We start from the raw sequence: 23072 nt of genomic DNA on the forward strand, positions 1-23072 counted from the left end.
ATGTTTGCTGAGAGTTAAATGTGCAATATACAGTAGATTTCGTGTTGCAATGGCATGTTGACTGGCGACCTTGATAAATCTCAGTCAAGACAAGACCCTGACAGAAGGACATCTCAAAGGTTGCTGACATGGCCAAATTCACCCCAGTTTTCTCTGCGTTTAGAATATATTCAGACACACCTGTACAAAAATAAGACAATTCATTCTGAGGATAACAATCAGCGAGCACAGATTTAAAGTTCTGCACTGGTATAATGACACAACCAACCTATGAAAATGTGATTAAGTGCTTTCATTTTCGATCTTCGATCAACGTATATACGCAACAAATTCCTCTCTACCTTCTATCCGGAGCGAAATAAGTGATATTATTCATACAAAATATGTAGAAACCTTCATACATCCCAGGTTATAAGTTTGGTACAGTTACGAAACAACAAGTAACCCAACAAGCTCCTTAATTCAAATCAACTGTTGTTTTTTTTTTCTCCTTTTTTTAAGTGGAATACATCCACCTTAATGCATTCACTCAAATCATCGAGGGCACTTTCTTGGCTACAACGTCGTAGAGGAGTTACGGTATAAAATGTTATAGGAAACATATTAAATTTGAATGATAAATTATAAATTTCCACATATACAAAATTCTAATGATATTTACATATAGACATATTAGCAAGATTGTCCAATTGGTCACCGTCAGCTCCATTACGCGCCAGCTTAAAAAGAAACGTACTCTTTGAAGGTGACAGTGAGACTGTTTGTTGTGATGTCGGTGATTAGGATATTTCCCATAAAAGGGGAGATTTTCTTTACACTTTTAGATTTCTCTGTGGATTTCGGTGAGTCTTCTACTACAGCTGGGGTGTTTTCGTCCGCCGGCTCCGGCTGTACTTCCGGCTCTACCTGTTTCTTCGTCTTTGGGCAGCTGAGATCCATCGGCTCCTCTTGGCTGCCAGAGTCCATGAACTCATAGGTGCCGGTACTGCTGTGGCGTTGGCCACTAAAGTGGAGGTCCATGGGTTTGTCCTGAGGTGGCGTGGCCACGGTGCTGGTGACGCCGAAGCTTCGTGAAGCCAGGAATGCTTTAGAGAGGCCCCTGTCCTCTGCAGAGTCCAACAGCTTTCGCTTGCGCTCATTGGGAAAAGAAGGGATCCTGATCTGCTCGATGGTCGTAGGGGTCGGGATGTTGGTGTCGGCAGCCCATGAGGTCATGGGCGAGCTGGCGGTTAGCTGGAGGGGTAGATCGTCTGGTAAATCAGCCTGACCACAAGCCACTTCCGTGTTATATTCCTCTGCTGTGCTCGGCGATGGTTTGGAGAAATGCCGGTCCTTTGGAGAACACTTTATGGGATGTTCGGCAGCAGGGACGGGGCTGCCATTGCAGATCTCTTTGGGGATCCCGTTCTCTGAGTACTCCAACAGTTTGGTTTTGTGTGCTGGATTGTTCTCTGTTGGTTTGGGGCTCTGGGGCTTCTCTTTGCTAGAACATTCCCCATGCTTACCCTTTGCTCCGTGAACCTTGTTGCCGTCCATGTATTTGCTCATCACAATAACAATACGTCCATTCTTGTTCTTGTTCTTGATTATCTTCATTTTGCTACTGATAGAGCTGGGCAGGGTTGCATCCTTAGGATTGGGTTTAAGGGCGTGTTCACTTTCACCATCTTTAACAACGGGTTTCCTCGCTTCCACTGCCAATTCCTTGACTTTGCTCAAGCAGCCTGTATCTTTGTCACGAACCCACTTCTGCTGCAGCGCCAGCGGTAAGTTCCAGCCAGGGTTTGCCGGTTTACTGGCCGGTTCCTGAACTTTGACCACCTCTTTGAGCCTTGAAGCCGGAGCATCATACCTATTGAGGTCAGGCTCATAGTGGTGGTGCTTCTTGCTGTTGAGCTGGTAGATGAACTTCTTCTTGCCATTATGTTGCTGGTCTGCAGGCACCTCCTGGCTGCTGGGCTGGTACTGATGGTGCTTCTTGCTGTTCAGCTGGTACTGTTGAGGTTGGGGCCGCTGGAACTGGGTAGCATCTGTCCTGATGCTACCTTCAGCGTCTTGAGGCAGTTCTTCAAAACCTGCAGGAACACTGGATCTTCTGGCAAATGAGGGTACCTTGAAGAAAGAGATAAAACATCACATTTTAAAATCTTTAGAGCATCTGGACAATATAGCATGGACAATTTAGACGTTAAACTAGATTGGCTGTCTTTTAGCTCTTAAACTATAGGCCTAAAAAACAGGTGAAATTGCCTTCCATAGAGTCAGACAAGGGAATGAATAATAAATGAACAGTGACCTCCTATGACATCAAGCTAATTTTTTCAGGTGGGACAAATCTTCAGAGCCCCAGGATTCTTTCTGCAACTGTTTTCAGGATGAGCGTGACAACTAAACTGACTTCTTAGAATTAAATGAACACCACAACTATCACTACTTGAAACATATAATCCATTAAGTGCATAGTTTATGACGTCCTTATTCCCTCCCCCCCCTGACCAGGCTGACTTCCCCCCCCCCCACCCCAGGCTGTCAAGGGGCACTGCAGCGAAACGCTCAGGACGCTTTGGGTGTGACCCGAGGTCAGACAAACGCCACCAGACATGTCACGCTTTATCCGTGATCGCTGGCCACGTGTGACCAGCGCCACGGCTCTCAAGGACTGACATCACATAGCAATCAGCTCAGAGTCTCTGAAAATATATCATTGCGTTTGGCTCAGAACATTACCCGGTGAAGAGCTGAAGAATTTCAACCCCACAAAAAGACTAAAACAAAACAAATAGCGCGTCGCGTTTGTCGTTGTATTTGCAAATGCATGCCAAGAGAGGAATGAAGACAGCAAACCTCAAGGCCTCTCCAGGGAGATTCACACAAAGGCTCGACAAAAGCCAACAGAAGCTACCATTTGATGATTCATTGACGATGAAGGCGATGATTACCTGCAGTAAGAGATGTTTTGGTTTTGGGCCCCGTTTGCGATATCCCATCATCTGCTCCTGCCTCTCTCTGTGAAAAGAGACAATCATTTATAGTTTCTTGACACATTACCTTCAAAATTAATCTGTTTTACAGTCTTCACCATTAAAAAAAACTAATTATGTCACATGTAATATTAAAGGTTGGTTTTCTTCACCCTTTTTAAAGGTAAAAAGTGGAATCCTGATTTAAAGGAATGATGAATGCCCCACGTGACTTTCTGCAAAGCATTATGGTCTCTATTTGCATAGCTCTCCATGGTAATCGCCCCATTCTACATTCTCATTATCCTGGAGAAATTCAATTAGGGCTACTACAGGGACAATCTCTCCCAGTCTTTCAAACGTAGTCCCTCCTTCAGCACTTCCTTCTTAGGCTTACATTCAGCCTCTAATTAAGGTCAGGAGGTAGGGATGATAAAGGGCTGGAAAAATGACATTGTGGAGCAGCTCCATGCACATCCATGCTGACGTCTGAAAGACGCAAATGAGAAAAGGCTTGCGACACAATCAAAATATCAGATGAATGACAAACACCTCTTGATACACATTTGTTGGGGGAGGAGAGAGAGAGTCATTTGTGTTTTTATAGTTGTAGTGACTAGACTAAGCAGGCAGCTGCCTATGAAATATTGCTCCCTCATATAAACCTTGACTCATCATTGCCTCATAAATAACCAGCAGTGGATGAAGGCCAGCTGTGCTCAGGCTTCGCCGTGCCTGTTGTTGACTACAGATGTTCAAACGGTCAGAGCTGCCAGAAAATTGCCAAAATAAACTGTCTTCATTTTAATGCTTTAATATGTGCAATTCCAAGCATCATCCAACAGGGGGGGGGGGGGTGACCCCTATTCACCGAAGATTTGGCAATTACAGCCTCCCCTGTCGGTCCCCATCCCCCATCCTCTGGGAGCGGAGAGGAATCCACACACACACATAGACACACAGCGCAGAGGCAGCACTCCATGACCATCAGCGCACACACACACACACACACACACACACACACACACACACACGCACACACACACACACACACACAGGGGCGAGAGCGGTACACTGGAAATGCTGGAGAGCACTGCATGTCAATTAGCCTTTTCAGAAATGTGAATTCCTTTCCCCAGCCATCCCGTCTTTACCCGGTCCCAAGAGTGAGAGAGTGAGAGAGAGACTACATCTCCCATAGGTCCCATGGGTCCAGGCTGTCCACACCGCCACAGGCTTACAAGGACAGCTGTATTCATCGACGCCCCAAACCATATGAGATTGAGCTTTATGCATTTCCCATTACAGTACAGGCCTCTTTGAAACCGCTCGTAAACCCAAAGATCAAAGCTGATCCGTATTCTGCCGCCACAACATTAAGGTGGTAAACAAATGTTGGGTATCCTGATTCGTGTTGTTCAAAGGCCTTTCTGTGCTGTACCTGCTGCTGGGAGAGGTCACCCATCAGGCAGCAGCCCCCCCCACGGAACCTCATCAAATCGCTGTATTTGGAATATGACGAGCGACACATCATTTGCAGCTGGAGGTTACATGTTCGTGTTTATCTTATGTTCATCATGAACCTCCTGGAAATCACATGGAAGCTCCTCCACGTCTCCTTATCAAAAATCGGCTCCGGTTGACCTTTGATGCAACATTGCGTAACTATAATTATAATTATTTGCTGCATCAAATAACGGCGCATCGTCCCATTGGGGCAATTTATGGATTCGACCCTGCTTTCAGAAGACAATCCTTAGCAGAGGGGGGGTGGGGACGTATCGGCGGAATGCCCCTCCTCCCATGCCCATATATAGTCATAGCTGAACTGGAGGCAAGCGCGGCCTCGTCCGAAGTCCGCGTCTCTCACCTGTGTTGAAACGCGACCAGGAGACGCGGGTCGAGGATGTTCTCCTCCGGCTCCCATGTGTTGTACCTGCAGAGAGAGAGGACCAATCAGCTGTCAGAGCGCATTTCCGCATCTGATAGCAGGCAGCCGGCCGCAGCATCTGCCCTTTACGCACACGTTCCTACATCTCCACCATATAGTGGGTTAGTGTCACGAGCAGAGGAGGCCAGGCCTCCGAGTTTAATGTCAAAGCACGTGATGCTGCATCTCCATCAGTAACGAGCAAAGCAAATGCCAGAGGACAAATGCAAGAGCAAAACGAATAAATATGATCTGCCTGCTCTCCAGCTCGAACACGCAGTCCGCCATTTTAGCACCACTGTCTCGTAAATTCGCTGGCAGAGCAGAAATAATTAAAACTGGATTACATGGCGGTGCAACCCCCCTCCCCCCGCCCCCCCTTCCCTCGCATACATTAGTGAAGGCATCCGTGGATACATGCGAAGCACATACCGACCGCGCTCTCCCGCATCACGCACGCCCTTGGGTTGATGACAATTTGAAGTAACAACACTATTTTTACGCACACACAAAAAGAAAACGCTGCAGCCGCCGCTGCGCTATAGGAGGTTGGAAACGTCGCCGTGCGACTTACTTGGGCGACCATCCTCTCCACTTGACCAGGTACTCGATCTTGCTCTGTGATGGCGGAGAAGGAGGAAAAAGAAAATGTTGGATCACGCCAATATTCCAACGTCCTTATCGCTATTTAATGTTTTTTTTTTGCAAACACGTTCGCTCTCTACCTTGCGGATGCGCTTCTTTTCGATGCCCTCCACCGCAAAGACGTGCTCTCCGGCGGCAGGGAGCTCCATTCTCACCAGAATCCGATCGCAGGGGACGGAGAGTCGGTGAAATGCAGGCGACGCGCCGTCGATGGGCTTTCCGCTCGTTGCGCGCTCCGGTTGTATCCAACCCCGACTGTATTCCCTCCACCTCTCTCCTCCTCCGTTCCCTCGCTCCTCTCTCCCTCCTTTGCGCACTCCTCCTGACTGTGAGTATACAGATATTCACGGTCGTGCCGCCGCCAGCAGCTCATTTCGTGCAATAGCTTTCGGCTCGGCGCATGACGTCAGGAGGGAGGGGGGGGGGGGGGGGGGGACCTTGCGCAGAGGTTGGGGTTTATCCCGTGGTTACTGGACTGTAGGAGGGATGTCTGGAAATTCAAATCAGCCACTACGTTACTGTCACGGCGCGCATGCATGAAATCCTCTCGTGCCGACGCGGGAGCGCCTCCTCCGTCAGTTGACGCCACTTAGTCATAGTCTGAGTGAGTCTTTCAAATAAATAACATCTCTGGGTGGTAATTAATATTAGAGGCATTCGGAATAATGGCTTTATCGTTTTAAATCTGCACCCAACGAAATGAGCCCTAAATTTAAACCTGCCCCCCCCCCACGTCGGTGGAAACAGTTTTATTAGGGGACTTTGCACCGACAACTGTCGCCTTTCTGAGTTCGACAGTGACAAAACAATGTCACCAAAGGTTGCTCGTTACCTGCAAACTCTTTCGTTTTTTCTCGGCGCAGCAAGAGCAGAAGAAGCGCGTAACACTTGGATTTGCCAACTGCGTGCAAATATAGGTCACCGACTCTCTGATCGTCAAACCAATGCCATGTCCTCTGGGCTCAACTGCCATAAATTTGACAAACACCATGAGCGTTGCGGCGCAGCTTTCAGCCAACCTGCCGCAATGTCCTAAAGGTGAACTCCACTGTGGGAGGGTTCACCCCCCCCTAAATCAGCATCATAATCCGCCACTGGTTGTAAATATAGTTTTCTTATTTGTATCTCGACAATTTAAATCCAAAAACATCAATAACGTCACCAACGATTACGCACCTGGGCTGTAAATGTCATGTATTTCAGTCACGTGGATTTATGGGGGACTAAATTGAAAATATGGGGGAAATGCGCGCCATGGGCATCAGGCACTGTGATCCCTGCGCACGATTGAAATGAAACCCCAAAATATGATCATGTCAAATGAGATTTTTAGGAGGCGAAAGCCGACGTTTTCTGAGCACTAAAAATAATTCAGCAACAGAAGGGTTAAAATGGAACCTTGAAGCGGAGCGCAGCGGCCAGCCTATTAAACGCAGGCACGCTATATCTCTGCCCTGCCATATAAGGCAATAGACAGAAAACGCCGAAATGCAACATTTTACACTCCTTCATTTCCGACTTTTGGTCTGAAAAAGGGAGCAGGATGGTGTTGGGACTCTGTCTGGCCGAATATGTTCCATTAATACGCCGAATATTCGCCATATTCTTGTTATTTTCCTTTGCCCTTCAGCTGCGGCCACGGAGCGCATACGCCCTGCTTCCCTAGCAACAGCATGAAAGGAGGGAGAGAGAGAGAGAGAGAGAGAGAGAGAGGGAGAGAGAGAGAGAATTTAAGTTAATGACAAACAAACGAGCTCTTGATAAAATGGCACCAATGACAGCTCAGGCGTTCCTCGATGTTCTGGAGCGCATTCAGATTCGGAACAGGTTCCGAGTGTCTTCGGAGCAGAATTCGCTGTCAGCGCTGTTTACTCAGCACGTTCCCAAAAATACCGACTGCGTTTTGGTATTTGCACCGACAAGAACGGTTTCCGCAGTCCGCGTCAGGACGGAGATCATTACTCGGAAAATGATCCACAGTCGGATAATTGCATCCATATAATTATGATAAACCTGAATCCATTTGGAAATAGCCTTATTCCCCAAAAAATACTAACAACAGAGGACCAAAGGTTTGCAGTAAGTCGGTTATAGTATGGAAAATACGCAGTGGGAAGTTTATTTGTATATTTGGAGTCATCGGGAGAAGGTTGGAGGAATAAAAGAAGCTTTTGCTCGTTGTCTAAAATGATTTGACATCTGTGTGAGATTCTGACACCCCTGCGTCTCTAAATACGCATTCACGCACACGCATCAAATAATTTGAACGTTAATAATTTCATCCCTTTAAAGTCCTTTTTTTACTGACTACTCACATCCATGCGCATTTCGCTGAATCGAGGTTCGATTTCAAACTGAACGAAATTAAAATATTACAAAAACGAGGCGGAAAGGCGCTGATAGATAAAAAAAATCATTCAAACTGTTGACAAGCTGTTTAGTTTCTTGTGTTTTATTCCCCTTTTTTGCGTGTATTGGCTTTTCGAAAGCGCTTCTAAACGAAGCACACAGTTGTGCGTGTTCGTGTTTTTAATCGCTCATAACGTCCGCTGTCTTCACTTTTCTGGAGTCTTTGGTTTTTAGATGCGTTTTGAGTTCCTCTGCAGAAACATGTCGACATTTATTTTGTCCTTGCTGCAGCCCGTCAAGGTCAGATGAGCTGTTATCAGAAGCATGGGGATAAAGTCAGGGTCAGTCCGTCCGCCTTTATCTGGTGCTGGAGGGACTCTCCTAATAAAGCAATCTTAATAAACAACCTATGACGTCATTTTAAGTCAACATCAAGGCTGTTCTCGTGCCTCCATTGCGTTCTGTAATTAACACACTGGAAATTAAAAACCTTTGAAGGCAGGGCAAACGCCTTTATCTGCGAGTTCAACAGAGTTTAGGTGCTAATAATGATTTCTACACATGAAGACGTTAAAATATGTCCCTGGTCTCTGGTCTCAGCGGGACAGCGCGATGAGATCAGCCTCGTCTCCTTTTTTATTGCAGCACAAATTTGTTTCTTCACCCTCCTTCTTTTCCGTTCTTCACTCTCTAGAACTTTACGCACAGAGCCGGCTCACATTTGAGAGGCGATCCTCAAAAATGATGGCCGAAGGTATACAGTATCGCGCGTTAGGAGGCCTCCACGCCACTCCGTGCCACCCGCCATGCACCCCCGGTGCCAGGAGCGCCAGCTGGGGGGGGGGGGGATTGAGAGACATTTAAGGAGGGGGGGGGGGGGGGGCTTGGGAAAATGTGACGAAGAGAATGCGAGTAAGACGGAAAAAAGGTGTGATGGTAAAAAAAAGAAAAAAAGAAGGGAGAATGACAAAATGGAGAGAAAGGAGATCGTCCGGCTTCATTCCTCCACACTGAGGAGGAGGGCAAGGTGGCAGGGAGGAGGAGAAGGAGGAGGGGGGGGGGGCATTACAAAAATGTTAAGAGGGCCCTACAGACATTCTCATGGCGCTCAGCGGGAGGTCATTGCGCACCGCTATCAAACAAGCTGGTGCAGGGAGGAGCCGAGGATGAACGGGAGGAATATACAGTATAATATACAGTATAATAATATATATACCGTAAATATGACGTGGTTTATGTCCTATCGGTTACTGGCCGCTCCCGGTGCCTGCGTCAGGAGACAACGCAGACATCTCCCGCTCCCTTTGTCTTCCGCTGACAAATGTTTGATTATGATAATTATAACAAATGGACGCTATTAGGAAACCGTGTGTGTGTGTCAGCGGAAATCCCTCCTCCATTGTCATTGTCACGACCATTGTTGCACCGAGGCGACAGGTCTGCAGAGAGAGGGGCGCTCCTCTGCCAGGGTGGGCTCCCCCCCCCCCCCCCTCCCACGCTCTGCCGTCGTGTGGGGTTCACCCCCCGACACCACCTCCACCTCGCTATTCCCCGTGGATCCTCCTCCTCTCCAGGAGCAGGAGGAAAGAGGATGAAGTGCGTGTGAGTGGGTGGGTGGGGGCTGAGGCCAAGGGAGGGGGTGCTGCTGTGGAATTCTGCTACAATGCGCGATGAATGCGTGACTTGTCGATAACATTAAAGCATTGAGCTGCTGCGCGATGGGCGTGCATGTTTGGGTGCAGCCACGCATTCCTGTTCTCGCCATCGGTGATGAGTGTTGCGCAGGAAGCCAGTGGGGGTGCGCAAGATGCTCAGTAACGAGGGGTAAACGTTCCCCCTGCGTGGCGTGGTTTCAGCGGGGCCTAGCAGCGTGCCCGTGACCCTGTTTATTCTAATGCCATGTTAATAACGAGTGACGCAGGCCCTTATGCTGAGAGCCCCCCCCCCCCCCCCCCCCCCCGCCCCTCTCTTTCCCCATCTCCAGGGAGCGTCTTATTTGCCTGTTTTTAATTGCGTTTTAATTTACATGTAAGCCCAGAAGCGCCGTGATGAGGAGGTTTTATTCTCTCCCATCTCCATCTCCCCTCTTTTCCTCACAGCAGATGAGAGCAGGATATTTTAGGCCTCAAGAAGTGGAAATTAGAAATGGAAGAAGCACTCGGGGAGCGCAGACCTCCGCCAAGCACCTCAGTCTCCCTATAGTGTGATTTACACCAAAAATAATGGCGCTACTTTAATTTTATCTATATTTTAAGATTCCTTAACCATGAAAATAAACATTTAACAATTGGATTCACACTAATATCATTATTAGTTTAGAAGTTATTCACAGAAAGCACACTTTCAGATTCTTCTGGATCTATAGATCCGTAGATTTTGAAGCTACAACAAATCCGTTTGTCCTCTTCTAATTCCACAGTGTCTTGGTGAAGGCCAGCAAAAACAGAACCTCCTCTGTGGAGGTAAGAAGAGAGATATGATTGAAAGTGTCCAAAAACAAATGTGTGTCTTCTGGATCATCACAAAAATTGAATCATCTGTTCCTTTTAACGTTTCCAACATTTCCTGAACATTTGATCAAAATCCGTCTGTAAGTTTTCGAGTTATGTTGCTAAAAGATGGACAGATAAACATAACCTCCTAGGCGGAGGTAAACATAGAAACAGCCTTCTAGGGTCAACAGCGGTTCAGCCAATCAAGCGTCCAGGGCAGAGGGAAACTTTGAGATGGAGGTGGTGAAGCGGGTAAAGCAGGCTGGCGGTTCAGACTAGATGGAGCAGCCATCTCTCCATCAAAATGTAATGAGAGGACGAATGGACAGTGAGCTAGCAGATAGACAAGCGCGTCTATCTATATGGAAATTCATTCACGTGGGCCATTCGCCCCAGCCCCGCTTCTTATTTTATAATAATTCACTTAGCGGTTCTGATTGGTTGTGTGGGAGAGCCAAGAGGAGCTTCAAAGGAGGCTCTGGGAGATACCGTGAGCTTCCGAGCAAAAGAAAAAAGCACGACAGGGATTTAAGATTTGTATTAAATTTAGGGAGATCACTGAGCTGCCATTTCTTGCAAAATGGCAACAGTCTCTCAAAAAACCTCCGTCCACAGCACAATATGAAGCGAGACGCCGCAGCTCAATGCTATCAGCGGTTCTCTCGCTCGTCTTCTTTATTCCTCCTTTGTCAATTTTTGCCTTCAAGGCTCCGCATTGGAAAATCAGCTTTGCCGTCTCACTGACCCGTCTGCGCCTCCATTTCACAGAGAAACCATCCTGAACTTTTCAGACAATAAGCCATAACACACACGGTGGTCCAATCACCTCTCACCCCCACACCGTCAGGTCTCATGCTGGCAGCGTGCGCATCCGTCATCACCCTGCCACGTGTAGCAGGGTGACACGCTACATGCGGGAACTCGCTGCGTGCTACAGGTAGTGCAGCTCGCCACATCAGAATAAAACGGGCCTCTTCCTGAATGCAGCAGCACAGACGGCCCTTTGTCTGCTGAGCTGTAATGATGTACTGAGAATAACACAAACGCTTCAATAGGAGGATTCATTGTCCATATTGACTCCAAGACATTCCTATCTCACCCTGTCCACAGTCTTGATTAAAAATGCTCGATTATGTTTCGCCAAATCTAACATGATTCTTCATGAACACGATGCAAAACAAATTGCTAAGTTCCCCACTTAAAGATCCCATATTATATCATTTTTACACAAGTTAACGCAGTTCTCAGGCACTTATATGAAGTATCTGTGATAGTCTTTGGTCAAAATAGCAAACGGATGCTGCAGGACAGTGTCCGTCTTTTCTGTCTCAAACAACTCCGTCAGAAAACCGGTGAGGTGAATTTTTTAGTACACACTGAAACATTTTTGGCAATTTTTAGCCAGAACATTACCACCAAAAATAATTTTTTTTGACCCTGTCCTTCTTCTTCTTCTTCTTCGACTCATGCACGAGCCACAGTTACAGTGTGGATGTGCGGAGCACAGACACGGGGAGAGTGTACGCATGTTAACTTGTGACGTCACAACGGGGAAGATTGACTGATTGATACTTGAATTTTATGTCACATCTACCTGCATTTTCTTATATTATTATGTTGTACTACGCACCGGACGGAGCAGTGCTCCTAATCTCTTTGTATATCCACTATGCAAAGACAATAAAGGCTTTCTATTCTATTCTACTCTATTTCCTCCAGACATGTTTCAATACTTGATTACATAGCTACGCAAACTACGCAGGATTGACTGGACGGTTTAATTGAGCAGTTTTTGGGTTGGCAATGACCCAAAAAACAGAAACATGGGAAAAGTGATTTATTTTTCACAATATGTCCCTTTTAAAGGCTTTTGGTTTTTTAGCAGGTTTATTGTAAAGGTGTAATCTTGTTCTAGAAAAACGGTCAGTTTGGAAAACGCCATTTTCTGGTGCCGTTACATTAGACCACTGATGCCTCTTTGAAATTGTTGGTAGAAGGTATAGTCCTCAATGATTCTAAAGTCTTCCAACGGTCAAGCATGAACATTATGGTTTGAATTTGCCAAATGATGCTCACCGACAGACATGAGCACACGCAGCTCTATCCCGGGAGCCTCTATATGAAGAATCCATTACAGCACAAAGCTGAGGGTCTGCAGAAACGCCTGATTCAGCGAAGCTTAAGATAATTCTCCAGCTTCGTCTTTGTCAGTCATAAGATACAAGGGGAGGATTTCTCCGCTTACACCGGGCGACCCATGTGTTCCAATTCGATATGGTTTTTTCCATGATATATCTCTCTTGTCCTCGTGTGACGGTTATTTAAGGGGAGAGCCATGGATTTTCTCCCTCCATTCAACATAATGGCAAATCAATAATGCAGACCGAACATGGAGAGCAGGCTTTTCTCGGGGCGGCCTAAAGGATGGGAGGCCAAATTGAACTGGAGTTCTGGCAAAAAATAAATAGATTGATTTTTAAACTGCATTAAAAAAATGAATGTTTAATCATTTTTACCATTTATGGAGTTGGATGCGTATAAAAAAAATATAAAAGAATTATGTCACAAAGGGAGAAGTGCTCTCTGGAATCAAGGAATGAATCTAATCCATCACTTTAGAATTAGACTTTTTGATTAATGTCCTAACGATAGTTTGAGTATAATTACAGCTCTGGATGTTGTTTCGCTGCATATTTACAGACCCCATTGTTTTGTATTTGTCAAGATTTAAAATCTAGAAACATGAGATTCATAATTTTGCTTCAAAATGTATTTTTAATCCTAGACTTGAACTGTCCATGCATCAAGTCTTGCTGCATGGACAGATTTTTCAGGTATTAAGCCATTTCTCCTCAAATTCACTATTTACTGTTTATTAGCTGCTCGCTTTTGCAGTGGAGAATGAGGACGAGTTCACCAATGTGCTTGCAACGCCCCTGTGCTCTGTGCACACACACACTTAAACTCACTTAAGCTTGTTTTCCTATTGCAGGACCTGTCAGCTAGCAGACATCTGACATCATGGTCTGAGCAAGGGGGAGGTTTTCCACTGCCTCTGTTGTGTGTGTGTGTGTGTGTGTGTGTGTGTGTGGGAGGAAAAAGGTTGTTATCATGACTTATGGATTGGACAGCAGTTTCCTACTGGGCAAAGAAGACAGGGACGGCTACACAGAGGAATGCAGTTAGTGGAAGGAAGAGGAAAATGACAGGAGGAAGAATTTAAGGGAAACGAGGAAATGAATCTCCCCCAACATGAAGCAAAGGAAAAAAGCAGAGGGAGGAAAAGAGGGAGATGTCAAAAGACGAGACACCCGGAGGTCCTCTGTTTGCACTTTCTACCCTGTCAGTCAACGCCTCCTCCATCGACTTTATCTCCGACACAGTTGGCAGTCCCTCGATGAATCACCGCGCTCTGTGAACCTGGCTTTGCTGGTGGCAGGAGCAGGAAGAGGAAGAGGATCAACATTAAATCCTGTTTAATTATTCCTACTACTCTCACGTCTAGCTTCGTAGTCGATCGCCTTTGGGCACGAAAGGGATGTGGATGCTGTGGGTGGGGAAATGAGGGAGGAACGCTTCCCATCAAGATAGGGTGACAGCTGAAGTAACAGTCTGTGACTGGTCAGCGATCGCAGTGTTCCCACACTAACAGAGGGAAGGTTGTCTTAATTGTGTCCTGAGTTGGAGATTCCACGTCGGGGTGAAGCTCTCGCCAAACTCGCTCGGTCGTGGGTGGGGCTCGTTTTTAAAGGGCCTCTTTTGTGTCCAGGCACCCTGAGAAGATCGGTGACTAACAAGTTGCCAGTGTCATCCAGTTCTCTCAAACCTGATGACCCGCTTTCTCATGTTTTCATTGATCTGTGGGAATGACCGGCACATCCAGGACTTCTGCATTGAAATGAAAATACAAATGTATTAGTCGAAGGGAATGCAGCTCCATAAACTCAACCGAGCTCAGTACAGAAATAAAGCATCCCTGCTTTCTGTTTGAATTATTCTAGCCATTCAAGTCAAGCTTTTCTCTATTCTCTTGCACATATTAAATTTGCATCCTCTTTAAATAATGGTACATTCATAACACAGGAAGTGCAGTTGAATGAATGGCTCCATTTAAGTAACTGGTAAACTACCAGATAGTAAAATGCATGCCGGTAACGATGCAATAAAACCAATGTTTTTCCTCTTTCACATGACCCCGGAGTTTAACTGCTTTTCTCCTGGATGTATTGATCGAGGTGACCACATGAATGATTGCATCAGCTGGGTTATTGACAGACACGTGGAGAAAGAGTGTGTAATTAAACCGTCCCTCGAGTCTGCTCCGGTCACCCTGATGACTATCAGCAATAAACACGGCTCGGAAGGAGAGAGGACGGAGATCAATGTTTGTGTCTCCGATTTCAAACAGGAAATCACGAGGGGGGTTTTTTTTCCACAGAAAAAGTCCATTCTGACATTTTTCATGTTATAACGTGAGCAGCATTTATAAATATTGTGAATTTAATATAAAATATTTCATTTATTGCATCAAATATGAAGACATTTTCATCAGACGAGCAAATCTCCTGTCATGTTTTCCTGTCACACATACGTCGGACCTTTTTCCCAGCGGGCTCGTGCGTGGCGACCTCTTCCATCATCCGCAGCCCAGAACGACTTTGATTCCCCTTTCATTGCCTCGTCCCATCCATCCACCGCGGGCTCTCCATTGTCTGAAGCATGCATTTAAATGACAGTGATACATGCAGCACATTGAAAAGACAAAAGGTCGCCAAGCCCCATTTTTTTCTGTCCGCATTAAAAAAACAACAACCGTGACAGTACCTCACACCACGGCTTGCCCTCGTGGCACTGCATTAAAAAAATCAAAAAAGATCACTGGAGTTGGGAATTTGTCTGCCCCCTCTTTAACAGCAGCATCCTGAGACTTAGCTGTGTGTGAGGAGCCCATTAAAATGCACTACAGAAAATGAGATTTGGGGAGCCCTGTGAAAAACCATGCATGTAATCATCTCTCTTTCCCTCTCAATTTATCTGCAAAGGATTTGGAGGAGGCTTTGGTTCCCCACCCTCCCTGCCCCTCAACCTCCCCCTGTACCACACATTAATATTCATAGACAAGATTCTCTCCTCGCTGTCTGTTGCTGCTTGCAGCCCCAAAGACTTGGCTTATTAGGAATATAAAATACGGACTCTGCGTCATGAGAGGCTGTAGTGAATTGCCTGTGTAGGGTGATAATGTGATAACAATACATGGTGCATATAATTTTATGAATCAACCAGGAGATCTCTGTATTTTTTTTTGCGAATCTTCAATTACATTTTATTTGGAAGAATGGACGTGTTTGTGGATTCGCTGCTTTGACTTTGACTGATGATTCCGAGCTATGCAAGTTTATTTATCTTCTGGGTTGGTCATGGTGAATCGAATGAAACAGTTCCACTTTGCCTCTCCTGCCTTTGTTTATGACAACACGTATAGAGAGAGACAAGCTGGCTCACGCCTAATTATGTGCTTGAGCTTGTTTGTATTGGAAACACATGCTCATATCCACGTTAATATCTTTCCTCTATTGTTCTTCATAGATCAGGTGGGACTGGATTCCAGATGCAAGCCTCGGCGCACTACCAAAACCGTCCACCTATTTCACAAGCACATTCGAATCCCAGTATTAAATTGGACTACAAAAAATATAGAACTTAAAAAGCAATTTAGGAGACAGATAGGAAGTGAAACAGTTTAGACAAGCCTGGGTCGGCACTAAGTATGTACTGTCCTGAATGTTTCTATGCACTGTGTGGCCTCCAGTTTGTAGAACGTACGTAACCCGTGTTGATGACACAATGTAAGTGGTCAAAATGATGGTCAAAGCTTCGGCAAACATTTGCCTGTACCCTGTTTGACCCTCCTCTCCAGAACATACTAGTAGAGTGCAGTCCCTCTCTCTCTCCTCTTTCTCATGTAAATTAGTCTTTAATCTCCGCTGCTCTAATAGACAACCATGGCAACAGAGGCAGGCCTAATGAGGCAGAGACGCAGGTTAAAATCTGCCTGCATTCTACCCATTCCCTCAATCAACAGTTTAAATGCACGCTCACACACTCACGCACGTGGACATGTTCACACATGTGCACACACACACACACACACACACACACACACACACACTTACATGGCAACTTTGCACATGCATGTGCCTTGCATAACAAACCCCCCAGACAGGAGAAATTAACGTTGACTGACACGAATGGAAAAACCCTTGTTGTTCCAAATATCACTGTTTGAACAAATACAGACAAAGAAAGCCCCCGAAGCTTAAAATTGTAGGTTTTGAATTAAGTGACAAAGGATGTGGTTCATGTTGAAAGATGAACGGAACATCAATACACCCGAACCAAGCAGGAAATTAATCATGAATGAGAAATGCATGCAATGAAAAGTCATGAAATAACAACGAAACTAATTTAAAAATACGAAGGGAAAAACATCCATTAATGTACATGTACTCCCCTTAGACTGTAGAAATGAAGCTCTCTCTCTCTCTCTCTCTCTCTCTCTCACACACACACACACAGCACTGGTAAAGCTTTGAGACAGTGTTAAAAGGCTCTTGCTCATTTCCATGTGAGTGGCGCTGATGCTCCAGCACTCTGATGACTGTAATTTATAGCCATATTAAATCCATTAGACCAACATGTGTTTTCAGAGCAGCTCAATCCACAGAGCGGCTCTTCGGGATGCTGTAATCCGAAATCTCAAACATGCTTTTAACAGGCAGAGAGTTAAGAATACTTGAGTCTGTGTGTGTGCGCGTGTGTGTGCATGTGTGTGTGAGAGACACAATGCTGCAATGGTACGTTACAATTATTTCATGAGGCGATTACTGGTGATCATAAACCAGTTTTACCGGCTGGCTACTTGCAAAATATTTTCTTTTTGGTTTCACACTATTCCTGACTCTCACGTAAATACAGAATCACCTGCAGCTCCAAATTCAGTTACGGCCACATGGAATTAAACAGGTAGCTACCGTGTGAATAGGGGAGAATGCTGAACACCTCGTGTATGAAAAAGCTCCCACGTTTAAATAATAGATCAGTTTGTTGTAAAAGCCTCTGTCAGCTGCGTAGCCCGTATAGAAAACACCACAGAAGAAGAAGGTGTGACTTCCTCCCACGAAACCTCCTCTTGTCTTACAGCCACACAGGGAGCCCAGGTAGAGACGCGGAGGCAACACCTTTCCCTGTAATTATTCTGTGTTCCCTGACATAGCGCTATCACATCACACAGGGCTCTGTTGCTACGCCCGGGCTAATTAGCAAGTAACAGTCACACAGTCATGAAAACACTGTCTGTTGGGATTCACTGGGCGGGCGAAGCCTAGCTGTCAACACATAAGGAACGAAAGAGCTCTGAACAAAAGAGCAGCATGCTTATCTTTCCCAGAACGTAAATAATATATGACAAGCAGTAATTGTTGCGTTAATGAAGGGGATGCTGTCGACGTCGTCTGCAACACAATCGTGCAAAATCCTCTTCACAGAGAAAGGAAAGCTGCCGAAAGACTAACGTTGTATGTTTGTCTTTGGCGCAATGTTATTTTTGCCCTGAGGCCCAACGCAATTAACACCCACTGCCAACTGGTAGGGAGTGTGTGTGCGTGCGTGTGTGTGTGTGCGTGTTGTGAGCACACTGACTGTACATGCATTTAATGTGTCTGCTCCAGATACATAAACCTATCTTAATCTGTTTGATCATTGAGACAGCGTTCCTGTTTCCCTGACAAAATGTGCGCTTTGCTATAATTATGAATTCACATACATCTCTGCCAAAAGCACCGGCAGGGAAAACTCAGTTTGATTTTCATAATTTCACTGCTCCTAATGAATCGCTCGTCAGAAATTAATTGCTCACTAAATGTAAAATGAACACATAATAAAGACGCGTTGGATTTGGCAAACACAGAAGGCGTTTACAACACACACGCGCACACACACACACACACACACACACAATCTGAATGTCATAAAGCATCTGTTAAAAGAAAACATTAATTTCCCAATGATCACTCAAAGACAAATCAATATAATTTGGACATTTTTGAATGTATCAGTAAATCATTTCAGCACTTGCAACAACAACAAACCTTTCTTCAGTGGTAATAAAGGTGTACGGCTATTCCACTAATTTATTGTCCCCTGCTGTGTGTGTGTGTGTGTCTGTGTGAGAGAGAGAATGAAATATGAGTAGATAATCTCAGCGCTGGAATTTGTCCGGAGGTCCAGCAGGCAGGCCGGTATGCCATGTGGAGGAATGCGGAACCTGCAGTCAAAACAATGTTGGGTAACGAAACGAACAGGAAAATGACGGCGTCATGGACAAGAGGAGCGAGTGAGCAAGCGGGGAAAAAGGAGTGCCCGAGAAGTGGAGGAAGGGGTGGGGAAGAAGGAATGAAGTGGGGAGGCTTTTATTTGTTGTGGAATGAAAACATTCTCAACCTTTCTGTGGCATTCAAATCTGTCAAAGTGAAGCGTGAACGACAGTAAGAGTCCAGATCGGAGGCGTTTGAATTCTGACTCTCTGGTAGATGACTAAACCCCAACCTGCCTGGCGAGAACGAGCTTTTCAGGAAGCAAAATACACATATCATTTTAGTTGTTGTTTATTATTGTTACTGAAGCTCCAAAATGGTTTTGCTTCAATAGTCACACTTGTTCTCCACCGTCTCCCTGCCTCAAACCTCATCTTTGTTAAAGCCCCGCATGGCCGGACCAAAATCAGCCGAACTCTGTGTAAATAAGGACATTCTCCCATTTCAATGCAGACTGCGGAAGGAAAGATGCATGAGCCCCCGTGACACGATACAATCCAGAGGTGTGGAAATTTCCCCTCCTTAATCCAGAAATCAGTGTCGTGGAAAGAGGGATTTTGAGCTGTCATTGCTAAGCTCCTTGTCCCTTGTGTATTATTGGAGCTGGGACACAGAAGACAGACGATGATACTGTTCACTGCGTTATGAGCAGGTGTGTTAGTGGTTTTTTTGCTTCTTGCAACAACCACATTTTCAGAGCTTATTTCCATGCTGCATCCATGAAGAGATGTAATTCTGCATGTGGAGCTGCAGAACATCCCAGAATGACGTCTGGTGCAGGGAGGGCAGAAGGAAATATCTTTAGCAGTTTCATGTCTTCCTCCGGCGGCAGAAAGGTGACGCACGTCACCTGAGGCGCCCGCATTCAGACACAAAGACCAACAGTACACTGTTTGATTAGCTAATAATAAGTCACATTATGTGTTGCCGTTAACGTTTGCACGCGCTCTGAACCTTAATTAAATACATTACAAGGTGTAAAATATTCCTGTTTTGTGAACATGTTGTGCAGAACAGCTGCTGTGTTAGACCTGCAGCCAGGTAAAAGCAAGGCTCGAGAGAGTGAAGCATAGGAGCAACGTCGAGGAGGTGAGTGGGCCGCAGCTCCAACCCTGCGCTATTCATAGGCCCTGCAGATAACATGTTGACTTGTCTGGGAAAGCAGCAGGCAGAGGTGTGGGGGTGGGGGGTGGAGGTGGCGGGGGCCAGGCTGGGAGGGGGTGAATAAACGAGAGACAAAGGAGGGAGGACGCTGGAGAATCCACCTGTTTGCAAAGAGAGGGAACAGAGTAGCCGAAAGTGAGGAGCGTGTTTCTCGACGTTCGGCTCTCAGAGAACGAGATGGAGAAAGGAGGGCTTCATTGAGAGAGAGAGAGAGAGAGAGAGAGAAGCAAAATAATGAATGGAAAAATGGAGGAACACGGAGGACATTCAGTGTTTGAGCCTGGAGGGAAAAATGTGGAGGAGGTTCCCGGCTGCTCCGTCTCTCCTTAATGTGTGAATGTAAACTTGTGAAATTTTGATGACAGCCAGGCAGACTCAAAGCAGAGACAACACATCAAACAAAGCTTCATTCGGCCACAGCAGCAGCTGCGTTGTCCGAATCTGACCGGCTACAATCAGATGGTCCTCAACCCTGTGAGCAGCAGCCATTTCACACGTGTCCTCACACTCCATCCTCCAAGACAAACAGCGAAACACTGCCAGTTTGTTCCGTCAGCATCGGACTACGACTACCAGCAAGGCTTCCCCTCCTTCCTGTTGATTCTCTTCATATGTTTCTGCATCATTGAGAATGCAGGATTATTATTTGCTATAGAATATCGAACCTTTTTTTTTTTTTACTGCCATTGTCAGGAAGTCTGAGATCCCAGTGAAGAGCATCCCTTTGCTGGCTCATCTCAATCGATGATATCACTCCCGGCGTTCCAGCCTCTCCTCTGCCGGTGCAGCAAAGCCCTCACGCCAACAGGAATGGCCGAAGTGCCATGAGCTGCATTCCTGCTTTAGAACAAAGCCGCTGCTGTTCTCCACATTGAGGTGATCTCGCAGAAGATACCAGCATCGTGCTGAAACAGACTCTAATCCCTCTGTTCATGCCGGCCTCTTGGACTTCATCCACTTGAGCTATGAGCGGTAAACTCACCTCTCTTGGGCAAATGTGCTCCCCCACAGCCTCAATAATAATAATAACAGTGACAACGCATTTGATAAATGACACATGTTTCATTAACTGCAAATCTCAAAGGGGAAATAAGAGGTTAGAGCCAAGTCATTCAAAGCAGCAAAAAAAGTGAGGCAAGACGCTGAAAGAGAAGAATTACTGCTTGGATTTTCAGAAACTAGGAAATACTGTGAGATAAAGAAACGTCTTAAATACATTTAGTGTGTCTTCAGACGTCCAGGGGGTGCGCGCATCTAAAACCTGGATGTCTGAAATTCCATCCATCCATTTTCTTCTGCTTGTTCCGCTTTGCGAGTCACGGGAGTTGCTGGAGCTTATCCCAGCTTGCTATATAGGCGAGAGGCAGGGTGCACCCCGACCGCGTCGCCAGCGCATCACGGTGCCACACAGACACAAACAACCATTCACCCACTCAGGCACACACACTCACACTTGGTTGGACAATTTAGAACAATCAGTTCACCTAAACTGCATGCTTTTTGGAGGTGGGAGGAAAACCGGAGAACCCGGAGAAATCCGCACAAACTCCACATCTTCTTGCTTTGAGGCAAGAGCACATCTGTTTCATCTATTTCTCTTCTTCACACTCTCACTTCCCTGGACTCCCCTCTTCCTTTTCCTCTCCCTGTCGCTGCCGGAGCCTGCCCTGACCCAGACGTCTGTTCCCTGTCTGAGCTCCTGCCAGATTCCTGCAAGGGGAGGAATGCGCGAGGGGGGGGGCTTCACCGAGCCACAATTAACATTTCGTCGGTGCTGCGCCCCCACACCTATGCGGGGTGCTTCAAGGTGGCATAACAGAAATGCCGTCTCCCAGCGGCGGCGGCCAAGAGGTAGAGGAAGGTAATTGAAAGGAGTTCACAGCACTCCTACAAAAGCATGGTGGAGAGATTAAAAAAAGAAAAGCGAGCTGAGATAAATGGAGGGCTGGGCTTTAAAGAGGCTGCTGGTAGCAGGAGGATGCCCTGTGAGCAGTGGAGTGACAGGAGGAGAACCTCTCTGCAGGGGGGGGGGCTGGGGTGCACGCTGAGAGGGCACCAGCAACAGTGATAAAAATCCTGGCACATCAGCGTGGAGGGAAATGGAGACAACACGATATGGAAGATAAAGAGGGAGCGACAGCGAGAGGGAGGGGGCGGCAGGATGAAATCTATCTTTGAACAGATTGAGATATCGGAACGGGCAAAACAGATATGTGTACAAAAAAAAATAAGAAATCCACAGCGAACAAAGGGAGAGAAGATACACTGACAGTTATCCAAGATGAGCAGACTGCATACCGTCCTCCATTTCCCCAAAGAACATCCCTCCCTACTGCTGCCCCCAGCTGGGAACACACACACACACACACACACACACGTTTGCACATGCATCCCTGCTGTCTGGTTGGGGGAAGGGTTTAGTGATGCAGGGAGACAGCGAGAGATGGTGATGGAGCGGGGAAAGACGAGAGCAACAGAGAAGGATGCAACAAGAAGAGCACAAAAAGATGTTACACATCGTATGTAACTGTGTGTGAGGGCGTGCATGCCTCCAATCGTATCGCAATACGTTCCCTCTAAATCAACCTGACTCAGCGTCTCTATTCATTATCCATGTTCTCCTGCAGGCCGTTGCCACACACACACACACACACGCACACAAATTCCAACAAAATCCCCCTGCAGGGAAGCAATTCGGGAGTCAATAACACGGTGCACTCAACCCCCCCACTCCATCCCCTCAGAAAACACACACATCCCCCTCCCGGCACACGCATAAACACATATATGTGGACGCTGACACACACACATGGCGTTCTGATGGAGACAGCTGGAGCTATCAGACCAAAGCCTGTGAGAGCCAGCTTTCTTCAGATGGATTTGAAATGTGGGCTTTACCGTATCATCTGCCAGCACGCTGCTGGGAATGAAACGTCACATCCATAACAGCCCACTGCCTTATAAGGCAATTATCTCTCTCGCTCGCTCTCGCTCTCGCTCTCCCTCTCTGTTGTTCAGCGGCGGGGGGATGGATGAGTGGTTTCAATTATGAGCAACAAAGAGCAAATTAGGCACCTGGCAACTTCAATATGGCGTCTTTCTCTGCATTTAGTTGATAGGATGTGGTTTTGATGACGCGGCTGCACGGATTGCGTGCTCG

The 23072-nt window shown here is 46.4% G+C and overlaps 1 protein-coding gene across 1 annotated transcript; it reads right to left on the reverse strand.

Moving 5' to 3' along the window:
* Positions 1-720: 720 nt before the first annotated feature.
* Positions 721-5684, reverse strand: cbx4 (chromobox homolog 4 (Pc class homolog, Drosophila)). Its single transcript, XM_068749826.1, has 5 exons — positions 5616-5684; positions 5465-5508; positions 4831-4896; positions 2940-3006; positions 721-2112 (listed from the first exon to the last, which is right to left on the reverse strand). The coding sequence occupies exons 1-5, from the start codon at positions 5682-5684 to the stop codon at positions 721-723; spliced, it is 1638 nt and encodes a 545-aa protein (XP_068605927.1).
* Between the last annotated feature and the right edge of the window lie 17388 nt (positions 5685-23072).

Source organism: Brachionichthys hirsutus, chromosome 16 (assembly GCF_040956055.1).
Source record: "Brachionichthys hirsutus isolate HB-005 chromosome 16, CSIRO-AGI_Bhir_v1, whole genome shotgun sequence".
NCBI lineage: Eukaryota > Metazoa > Chordata > Actinopteri > Lophiiformes > Brachionichthyidae > Brachionichthys > Brachionichthys hirsutus.